Source organism: Schistocerca americana, chromosome 3, assembly GCF_021461395.2.
Source record: "Schistocerca americana isolate TAMUIC-IGC-003095 chromosome 3, iqSchAmer2.1, whole genome shotgun sequence".
NCBI lineage: Eukaryota > Metazoa > Arthropoda > Insecta > Orthoptera > Acrididae > Schistocerca > Schistocerca americana.
In genome coordinates, this window is record NC_060121.1 from 315897606 (window position 1) to 315909931 (window position 12326).

General features: G+C 38.6%; 1 protein-coding gene across 1 annotated transcript in view; it reads left to right on the plus strand.

Annotated features, from left to right (window-relative positions):
• Positions 1–4571: 4571 nt before the first annotated feature.
• The window catches only part of LOC124605629 (protein BCCIP homolog), a 60856-nt gene continuing 53101 nt past the window's right edge, over positions 4572–12326 (plus strand). The window contains exons 1-3 of the mRNA XM_047137445.1: positions 4572–4756; positions 4885–5040; positions 9711–9806. Coding sequence (XP_046993401.1) covers positions 4634–4756; positions 4885–5040; positions 9711–9806 — 375 coding nt within the window. The 5' untranslated portion in view covers positions 4572–4633. The remainder of the gene's footprint in view (positions 4757–4884; positions 5041–9710; positions 9807–12326) is intronic.

Here is a 12326-nt window from a genome sequence, read left to right on the forward strand (position 1 = left end):
TTACTAATTGACCCAGTAAATTACGTTCACACTCAAAAAAGCTGCGACAGCGAAAGAAGTCTGGGACAAATTATGAAGTGCATTTGAGGATGGAGGTCTTACAAGGAAAGTAGGCTTATTACGTGAGTTAATTACCACTCAGCTGGACAAATGCAAGAGTGTATATGAATGGGTCAACAAAATAATAACTACATTGAATCGACTGTAAAACATTGGGTTTGAGATCGCTGACGAATGGGTAGGGACAGTGTTGGCAGGACTGCCTCAAAGGTATGTGACTATGATTATGGGGCTGGAAAGCTCAGGGACACCCATCACAGGCGACAGTGTTAAAATGAAAATCCTACAGGATGCAAGGTGCACTTCAAGCTGTCATGTGTAGCAGAAGGAAACTGCATCTGCTTTTTGTTCAAAAAAACAAAAGGATGAAATCAGTGAGGTGCTATAGATGCCAGAAGACGGGGCATAACGCATCTCAGTGCTGAGAAAAAGTAAACCCAAAGTCAGACACGTAGAAAAAGAGGTATGTTGCTGATAGCCCAGTGAGAGGGACCAATGATATAGTTAAGGCACTCTCATGTTTCTATTCTTTTGGAGATGTGGGTAATCGTCAACTGGAATGGAGTTTAGACTCAGGTACATCTATGCATATTGTTAAAGACAAATCTCTTCTTTATGATGTTAAAGATAAGATTCATATGGGAATATCTACTGTTGATGGCAGCAAGCTCAAGTGTCATTTAGCTGGAAAACTAGACCTACATGTAAGTGTAGATGGTGAACCCGATATAGTTACAGCACATGATGTTCATTACATAAAAAATTTAGCGACTAACCTACTGTCTGTAGGGGAAATTGTCAAGAAGGGAAATACGGAGCAAGAGTAATCAACAAAAATGGTGAATTTATCACTACAGCAAGTAATGAAAGGGGTATTTTTAAGTTGGATACCATTGAGAGTAAACATAGATATGTTTGTCATCCAGTACACTCAGTGGAAGGTTTTTTATGGCACTGCAGACTTGGGTACCTAAATAGAAAGAGTATGTCTTTAATAATGGATATGGTAAAGGGAATACAGAATTATAGTGTATCCAAGGACCCTTGTGAGATATGCTTAAAAGGAAAACAAGCGAGGCTACCTTTTAAGACTAGGAAAAGTAAATCTACAGAGGTATTACAATTAATCCATACAGATGTATGTGTGCCAATAGAGTGTGAATCCATAGATGGGAGTTATTATTTTCTTACATTTATTATTCACGATATACTCATGTCTATTTTCTTAGTTCCAAAGGCCAAGTGAGTGAAATATTTGAGGAATATCATAACACGGTCGAAAGGTGGATGGGAAAGAAGATTAAGATCATCAGGTCTGATAATGGGAGAGAATGTATTAACCAGAAATTGAAGACACTTCAGGCAAAAATGGGAATCAGGCTTCAAACTACCATAAGGTACAGCCCATCTCAAAATGGGGTTGCTGAGAGGGCTAATAGGACCATTGTCGAAAAAGCAAGTAGCATAACAACTGATGCTGGATTATCAAAAGATATTTGGGCAGAGGTGGAATATCTGAAAAATTGATCGCCTAGAAAAGCTTTAAGTAATAAAACCCCCTATGAGATATGGGTAGGAAGAAAAACTGACCTAAGGGTTTTTGTGTGTCATGCAAAGGCGCACATTCCAAAACAGCTGAGAGAAAATGAGAGCCAAAAGGTAAAAAATATATTTTTGTAGGCTATTGTGAGAATTCAAAGGGCTACCGATTGATAGATCCATTGAATAAAAGGATATTTACAAGCAGAAATGTAGTATTCTTTGAAACTAGAAAGGACTCTAAAGAGAGCAAGACTACTAAGTTAACTACACCTATTTCCGAGAGTGAAATCTTTTGTGAAGAAAGAGAAAGTGAAGAAGAGGATAGTCAAAGGCAAATGGAGACTATTTGTGATGACAATTAGTTTGAGGACGAACAAAATGAAGAGAACAATGTAAGACGTTCTTCTCGTGTGCCAAAACTGAAAGAATATCCGAATTTTGAGATGTATGCAGCCCAGTCTTTTTATGATGAGCCAACAACAGCAGAAGAAGCAATGAGCAGCCCGAACTCTCACAAATGAGACAATTGGTGGAGAGGGAATTGGAATATTTATCTCAGAACGAAACATTTGAATGGGTAAATATGCCAGCAGATAAGAAACCATTACAGGCGAGATGGGTATTCACTTTGAAGAGCCCCGAAAATTCATCACCAAGATATAAAGCACGACTTGTAATAAAAGGATATTCAAACAAGGGTAGATTACAAAGAAACTTTTTCAGCTGTAGTCAAGTATTCCTTGACAGCAAAACAAATTTTAACTATTTTAACAGCATATTTAAATGGAAAACTGGAGGAGGAGGAGATATTCACCAATAAAAAAATGGAAATGAACGTTTGGCGTCATTGGCAGGGAGGCCGCTTATGAGGCAGGTCCGGCTGCCTTGGTGTAGGTCTTATTACATGTAATGCCACATTGGGCGACCTGCGCGCCAGATGGGGACGAAATTATGATGAAGGCCACACAACACCCAGTCCCCGAGCGAACAAAATCCCTAACCCAACAAGGACTCGAACCCAAGCCCTTTAGGACGACAATCCGTCACGCTGACCATTCAGCTATCGGGGCGGACTATTCATAAAGAGATGTCATGAAAATCAGATCAGAAAGGGAAAAAGATTTGGCGTTTGGGAAAATGTATTTATGGACTTAAAGAGAGTGGACATTGCTGGAATCGATGTCTACACAAAACCCTAATAAATGTGAATAAGTAGCAATCTAAGGCAGATCCCAGTATATACTATAAAAGGGGAAGAGAAGGGATAATAATAATGGCAATATGGGTGGTCTTCTTCTTTATCTGACTGAAAAACGAAAGCCAAATGAGAACTTTTAAGAAGCAGCTGCAAACTAAGTTTAAGGTGCGTGATTTGGGAGAAGTTAAACGTCATTTAGGTATGTAGATCACTAAGGATGAAGAGACACAAGAATTGAGCATAAATCAATCATAATATACAGAAAAAAATGCAAAGAAATTTGGAATGAGTGATTGTAAACCCATAACTCCTCCAGTAGAAATTGGAGTGAAGTTAAATATAAATGAGACAGATGTGGAACGTGATATGAATGTTTCATATTTAGAAGTAGTAGGGAGTCCGTTATATTTTTCTCAAACGTCACGAACCGACATTGCTTTTGCCACCAACGCAGTGAGCAGATATTGTAGAGGCCCGAAGGAAAAGCACTGGAAAGCTGTGAGAAGGATATTCCGATATCTAAGAGGAATTTCAAACCACAAACTAAGATACCATAGAGAAGGTAATGCAAACCTAGAAGGCTACAGCGATGTGGAGTGGAGGAATGAACTGGCTGCTACTTTAAATTAATGGGGGGCCTCATTTCATGGTCTTGTCAAAAGCAAAAAGGCTGTTGCATTGAGTACAGTAGGGGCCTAGTATATGGTGCTATCTTACACCACACAGGAAGCATTGTGGCCAAGAATATTAATATGTGAAATAGAACCCAATTTAATTGTGGAACGATCTTCTGTGACAATACAGGATCCATTAACCTAGCTAAAAATGGTGTCATTAGTGCTACGACACAACATATTCATGTACGGGACCATTTTATTTGGGGCCACATAGAGTGACAGAACATTGCCGTGGACTACCTGCGCACAGAAGACATGTTGGCTGACCTTCTGACAAAACTCTTGGACAAAGAAGAGTTTAAATGGATTGTGGGGCTATTTGGCTTATCTTGTGAAGGCAAGCCACAAAATATATGTTCAAGGGGGGGCGTTGGAATTGTGTGAAAAATATATTTCGTGTGAGACGGCGGCAAAGTGCATCATGCGTAATATAATAGACCTTTTTGGTGCTATTGTACGCTCTTAGTTTCATTTATGTAATGTAATGTTGTGTTAGATGTACTTTACCTGAAGAGAAAATTTAATTACTGGCGCTAAATGTCTTTCACTATCATTTATTCAACTGTGTCGACTCTACTAATTTCGAGTAACTAATTTTTATGTTAACTGGTGCCACATCACATGCAGGGACTATTGCCTATATTTAATCCACAATTTATATAGTGCTTGATCTCACAAATCACGAAGTTTATACGACTCTCAGTTTTGGTTAGATATTAAGTTTCTTTATTTATTCACCCAAAAACCTTTCAAGATTGTGAATGCGTCATTGGTTTGCACACACACACACACACAATGCTAGAGAAAATTACACATAGGTTGTTCTTGTAGTTCTGGAAGTTGCGGGAGTGTACCCGCCGACCACTATCTCGATTTCTTTTTTCTCAGTAATAAAATGCTCGTGTTTCGAAATACAACCATCAGAGCAGTGGTGGAAGGAAAGTGGTGCAACAAAGTAGAACCAAGTTGAACTTTTCGCGGCATGACAAATGTTGCTTCTCCCTAATTGCGTCACTGAAAACTGGGAGTTCACACGTGCAAGTGCAGTATGCCACTAGCAGTGGCGACATTTTTGTTGCTTGTGTGAACCCGGCTGTAATTGGTGATGTTCTTTTGTTTACACCATGTGCTGTAAGCAATTAGAAAGTGAGTAAACATGGCTACGCCGGGGAAGAAGCGTAATGTTGATGTGGAGAGAAACCTAGAAGACAAGGAATCAAGTGGCAGCAGCGATGAGAGCTCTGAATATCCAGAACAAGAGGAATACATGGGACAAAAAGTATGAACGAAGATAGGTGTATGGAGCAGTAGCTCGGATGAGGGTATATGCCGGTCCGCGTGTTACTGCACAGAAGTGTTATTCCATCATGATGATGTTATTCAGCATTGTCATGTCTTGTTTCACAGGAGATTCAGGTTGATTTCGAGGGAAGAAATCCAACCGATTCTGACTTTCATGGAATCAAGCAGTTACTGCAGCAACTGTTTTTGAAAGCCCATGTCAATCTGTCAGAACTAACAGACCTAATAGTTTCTCAGAACTACGTTGGAAGCGTTGTGAAGGTAAGCAGTTCCATGCAATGCATAATTATGTTTTGTTACCGACAGATGCCATTGGTTTCGAGGCTTGAGTTTTGATAACTGCAAAGCTTTGTTGTGCCCCTTTGCAGAAGCACAGCTTACAAGGTTAAATTTTTGTATAGGCCGATTTGATCAGTTTAGCACGTCAGGTAGATAAATGTGTACACCATTTATTAGATGGAATTGATTTCCCACTTGCAGTAATGTTCGGGCATCTGCTTACTTTTGCACCTGTCATATGCTGTTTATGTAATGGGGGATATTCAAATAAGGAAAATAAATGTAGTGAATTATTATAATAATGGTAGACCTTGGGCTACGCCACTGGTCAGTCTATTACTACAATCTTTATTTTGTATGTCAAGTGTCACATAGAAGAAGACCTCGAGCTATGCCACAGATGAAGTTTTTCTTCAGAATCAATATTAAAAGGTAGACACTATCACACCTGAATCTTATTACATATCTGACTAATATTAGAGTAATTTAGTGTATATTATTTACGTGTATTTTATGACAAATATTGAAAATGTAAGTGGATGCCAGTGTAAAACTTACCAGTTATTTGAGTGCACATAGTTTAAAATTATTCTTGGGTTTATAACCAAGCTGATGCTTGTAAACATACCCCTTTATTTACTTCTTAGGCAGTTGTATCTTAGAACATACATCACATAGGCATAAATTATTTACCTACATCTGACTCTGCTATTTAATTTTGCAATTCAAGTTTCCTTGGAGTAATCATTTGTGATGATGTTTATAGGACAGAGGAAAAGAGCTGCCAGGTGAGACGGTTTGTGGTCAGATATTGATCTAATTTTTACACACCCTGGTTTCAATGTATCTAGTTATCTAGTTCTAGATTCCTTGTATACATTGAATGCCAAGTATTTGTTTGGGATAGTGGTCTTCTTACACCAACAAGTATCTAGGCCTATTTCAACATTAGTTATTTTTCGTTTTAGTGTATTTCAGGGTTCATGTTATTACCTAAGTTCATTGTGGGACAACATTGGCATTATCCACTGTGATTTGTCGGGAATGAAAGTGAATGTGTTAATAGTTGGTTGTAAATACTTAATGAGAGAGCAGCCGATTGACCATGCATTTTGTAGCTATGAAATGAAGTATTTGCGCCAAATCCTGAGTGGTACAGATTAGTTAATATATTTGGAAGAACAGGTGGTGTTTATTTATTTATGACAATATTATGCAAAGGATAGATTGCTAATAACCATATAGAGGAGATGAGTTGCATTGGGGGGGGGGGGGGGGTGTAAGCTTCCGGCCACAGAGGCCTTCATCCAAATTAGACAAAACACATACGCATGCCCACGCTTGCACATGTGCGAGTGCAACTCACAAGCAGAACAAGAATCTCAGGATGCTATTTGGTGTGTAGTATTTTATCCTTTTCGTAATATTGTCATTATTCCATCTTTGATTTTACATTATTTATTTATTTGTCCATAGGACATTTGGTACAGTAGTGCCAGACAGGTCAGAAACATCCGAAATAATATATACATATAAAACATTTGCCTAATCAAAGGAACCATCCCAGCATTCACCTTAGAGACAAAGGGGAACCTTGGTAAATCCAAATTAGGATGGCTGGACGGGGGATAAACCCCAGCACTCCCAAATGTGAATCCAGTACACTAAAGCAGGAGTAGTCACCTCGCTCAGAACATGATTGGGACTGGAATAACAAAATGCATTGTCAACACTGTTAGTCTAACATGCACTGTCAGTGAATAAATGATAAAGAAATTTTAAAAATAAAACCATTATTAAAAAAGTGAAAACACATGAACAAATTACATAACACTGCAGAAAAGTGCAAATGCACATTAAATCAGTCAGTGATATGGGTAAAACATGAAACTTTGATTTAAAACACCTCTATAAAAATAAAACACATGAGCATGATATATAGCACAAGCACACAGAAACCTGCCATCACTAACCATGACAATTAGGTTAGCACCAGATCATTTCTCAGCAGAGGTGTGTTGCACTGCGGTTTAAACAAAAAATCAACAGCAGGGACTTTCTTTGCAAAGACAGACACGGCACCAGTGGCACATCAGTTAACAGAATAATCAAAAGAATCCAACAATGAGCCAGGGCCTAGTAATCCTATAAGCTAACATTTTCATGAACATTGTACAAACACTTTTCAACGAGAAATGATTTTAACTCTTGATCTAAATGTCTCCAACATCTTTATTAATGAAACTTCCTGGCAGATTAAAATTGCGCACACTCTGCTGCAGAGTGAAAATCTCAATCTTTATTAATGTTTGCAGCACGTTATAAAAAATGATAACAAAGTGGCTCACATGTCTTTGAGTATGGGTGGTTCTAATTTGTTCTATATGGTGAGACCCACAGTTGTGTGTGTTAGAACTATGGTAATTGGAGTTGGTTAGTGGGTCACCAAGTCCAACTCTTGTCATCAACACACATTTGTATATGTACAAGGAGGGAACAGTAAGCAAACAGAACTTTTTTTTTCCTTCTTTTTTTTTTAAATAAGGAAAAAAAGGAAAGAAAATAGGGGCTTGCAGTGATCACTGGCCAAGTTACGTGACAAGATTCAAACACCCCTTTTCTGTAAAGTAAAAATATCATTTAATTGACTGCTAATTTTGCCCCATAAAAATGCTCCACAAGCTACAAGGGACCGGAAATAACCAAAATAAGCCATTCTAGCACCATCTGGGGAGCAAACTTTAGAAATAATTCTCATAGCAAGTTGTCGCATATTCTATAAACTGGGAGTCTGTGGATCTTTTCATTTGAGCCTGATGTAATCCACAAACTAGATTTTGTGATCCAAGATGAATGGCCTGTGATCAGTTTTCTGGGAAAACATATTTCGAAATTGGATGTGAATGTTGAAGAGAAAACAAAAGCATTGTTAGTACTTGTCTGAGAAAGCACTTCTGACCAGGATTCGTTACTTAGACTACCAACAAGACTAGCACAATTTTCTGCAGAAACATTTCTTTTACGATAGAAAAATACGTTTCTTTCTTTCGCAGGAACTGTAAGGATAGGACATTAAGACCAGATAGCCCTAAATCAGAGTTAATAATTTATACCTCTGTGGTATCAATATTTGAAGGAAGGTTGTCCACAAGACTTTCTGTGTGTTATTATTGTGGGCTGTTAATAAGAGGAAACATGCTGAAGCTATGCAATACATTAAGAAACAGCTTCCTAGATGTAGATTCACAAGCATAAGATCTATGTTGAAGTCTTGACAGACAATTATAGTAGCTTTTTCAGTGAACATAAATGCCCAGCAGAGACTCCAATTTGTTGGTGAATATGTCTACGTCTCCACTAAGTATTCTATAAATTGCTGTAATTATTATGTTATCCAGCAATTCCAAAAGTTCATAAGATATTAGCTGTAACAATAAAAACAATTTTGCCACATTTTGTATGCAGCCAGAATCACTTTATAAACTGTCCAGTAACTGTAACAAAGCTTTTTCTCAAAACACCACTTTATTGGCTTCATCAACTTGTAATACAGCTCTAAAGATCAGTTGCTATGACCTTACGTCACAAATCTGTGTGTGAAAGCAGTTATTTTGGCAATTTAAGGTTACTGTTTTAACCCATGAATAATCTTTGAAGAAAATGGATAGTTTTGGTGCTCAAACTATGACTCAAATTTTCTCACTTCTCATTCGTTGTTTTAAACTATTCTCCCATGGTGTGTGTGAAATATGCGCTGCAAACCTATACATAGAAGAAGAAAAGTGCCCTAGCTAGTACTGCCTCAGTTTTAGACTTAAGCTGTGAGTTTATTCACAGCGAGGAAGGTCTGTTACGCACTTTGTGACGACTGACTAGCCTGGGTTTGCCTTTTCAGTTCTCCTCACATCTTCCAGTGTAGTTATACCACACCGAAATAAGGTGTGTTGATGCTGTGACCATCACTGTTTATCCTGAAATGTGAGCTGCAATTGGCTGCTTCAGGACCACTGCAGCAGCCCAGTGTTTGCACTTCTAGGACTCTGCTTGATATGTGAATAGCTGCAGGTTAATTACTCCTGGAGGACAGCAAGGCTGTAGCATAAGTGCAACAATGCTACTGGGTAGCAGCGAAGTGCACTGTGCCAGCAGCTAGATGCGAGGTGCCAGTAGTGAGGATGCAGCATGAACATGCCCTAAATGAAACTTTTATTTGCTGTTATATTCTAAAGGTAGTGCAAATGTTGCCTAAAGAAAATTGTAAAATTGTAGTACTATAACTTCAAACAAAATTAGTCTTTATACCACTCATAACATTTGTAAGTGGCCAGCAAGAATGATCAAATGTGCACCTAATTTTCTCACTGAGAATACTGAGTGAGGCAGCACTAGCTCCATTCAATAGACTCCTGGTGCTAAGTAGATCTCCACTACCATTCATGCAGCTGCCACTGCCACTTTGTGCTTTAACGTTTTTAAGTCTCGCTCTGCTCAGTTGCATTAAAACTGAACAAGATTGGTTGAATATGCAGTTTAAACAGTGGCTGATTCTGTGTACAGGTATATTGACATGAAAGTAGCAGTTGCATTTAAATTATTTTATACTGTTGTATGTATATGAAAGTGGTACTGATTTCTGTTTTCTGATTTTGAAGCAAAGTGAAGTGGATGAAGACAGTGATGATGACGATGGTGATGATGGAAATGACGTTTTTGGAATCACAACTGTTATTAATCTTACTGACAAGCAGGTGAGCTCTGTTTGTATTTTATATGTAGTTTATTGCCCGTTTTATTTCCTAACTCAATTACCAGTCTTGTGAATTTGTTTCTATGTATCACTGTGAATTTTCTCAAGCTTAGAAGTTTGTCTTACATACTGGAATCTGCTTAAGTAGTAGTATTTTTCTCCATGTAGTGGAGTTTGTTGCACCTGTAAATCCCTGATAGTCCGTGACAGTTTACAATGTTTTTGTCTGCTCATACGTGGTCCAAAACAATTTTGGGTTGCTGTGCTGCTTGACAGCCATGTTGCCACCTCTTACTGAGAGGAGCACTGCGAATCATCTCGAGTTCATCATTTAATCTTCATACACAGCAGTAGTCAATCGTTAGTGGATGGACAGATGTCGCTAATGTCATTACCGTGTTCATAATTCAGTGTTTCAATAACTCTCCTCCCCCCAAATCTGTTAAGTGGGGAAAGTGATAAAAAGATAGATGTATAGTCAAGACAGTGTAAAATCATCCCTGATAGCTCACTGCACTGTTGACAGCTTTCAGCTGCGAAGTGCCAACAGCTGCACGTGAAAATAGTAGCCATCTACAGAGCTGTGACAACACTGGGGCTTTGCTATAGAGATATTTACAAAATCGTGTTACACTATTGGTTGATAATGTTTGATTCATGGGAATTGGTTGAGGTAGGCTGCTGTGCCCAACTCGCTGCAACTATCAGGGATCAACTTAAGCTGATTCAACTATAGTTCATTATATCTTCAGTTGAGAGTATTGTAATCAGCCCCCAAATGATTTTAATACTGTACAGTATTATTTGAGGTTTATTGTTATCATCAGGTTTTGTCCATTTACAGTTGATCTACAGAATATTCAGTTTTGCGATACTTTGAGTTAACATGTTGAGAAAGAGTTTCAGGTATTGTTTTCTTGTAGACTTTCACAAATCGTTACTTTGGAATGTTGGTAATAGTTTGACCTTCAGATTGCTTTTTACATAAATAATAAAAATCATGCAGTTATATGAATTATTCACTCTTTGCATTCCAGTCCATGATCTTAACTTATCTAAATGAAAATGAATTGAAAGAGAAAGGACATTTGTATTTGCGATTGTTAAGTATCTTTTTATTCATTATTAATGCCCTGCTAATCCGTCACTGTTGTGGAACATGTTTTGTATTTGTGAGTTTGTATGTGTGTTTATGAAATGGCGCTTTCGTATTTGTTTTAAGATTGTCCGTATGCAAGTGGCCTAGATATGTCACGTATTTTTTTTTAATTTTCTTAGGAACTCTGTGATAAGTAACAAGCATTTGAGTGCTATAATGTCTGAGAACTAATGTTATTTTGTAGTGCTACCAATGCACCATTTATAAAATGTATGGTTTACATGTAAGCTGAAAGTAGAAATTATTAATGCTTTAGTCTGTAAGTAAGTGCATTGCACCATATTCTTGTGCACAGAGAAGCCCACTACAGAGTCTGCACCAATGACTAAGTTAAAATTTTCTCATTCGGTGACAGCACAGACAAGGCTGTGAAAACTAGCCAACTAGATGATCCAAGGATTCAGTTACCACCAAATTAAAAATTTAAAAAATTAGATTATAGTTTACCAGTATAATGTCTTAATGCAACCCTTCTTGACCCTCTCCTGCCCCTTGTACCGAGATGCTTAAAATGTATGGAATTTGGCCACGTTGTCTAGCTATACAAATGAACTTAACTATATAGACTGCAGACAACCAATACATGATGATGCCCTCCCCTCCCCCCCCCCCCCCCCCCCCCACTCCACCCCCTGCTCCCCCTGTGTACCACACCCTCACTGCACCATTTCCAGAGAAGATCACTCTCTGAGACCACCAACCTGCCACTTCACAGGAGGAAAATGAATAATTAAATAGCACAAGATTTTTGATTGTTTAACATAGTGTGAAGCTGGGACCATACATAATAACCCTTACTCTGCTGCCCCAATGGCAGCTACTCCCAAAAAGTGACCCTTTCATGATATACAACTAAGATGAATGGGGTGAAAATTTCTTCTCCCTTCTTGTCACTGGGCTGTTAAGTCGCCAGCTTAGTTCATTCATTCACCTGAGGAAGGGGAGCCCCCTCTGCCTTACCACTACATCTGGGCTGGGGATTTCGGCACCCTACACCCGTATAATAGACCTCTATCTGACAGACATCCCCTAGAAGAAAGTTGCTTCCTCCCCGGCCTGTTAACTTAACCACCACAACCAAATGACCCAATGAAGGCCAGTGGCTGCAAGAAGTATGAATATCAGGCCACAGAACAGCCTGCTCAGTCTGCTCATCATCTGTACCAGACTCTTTATCTTTACACTCCCAGTGAATCCAAATTCTGTGAGGAGGAGGAAAAGAGGAAAATTAGAAGTGAAAGGTGACTTTGCAACCTCCATTGCTGTTACTGAGCGAGGTAGCGCAGTGGTTAACACATTGGACTTTCATTCAGGAGGACAATGATGGTTCACTCCCTGTCTTGCCATCCAGATTTAGGTTTT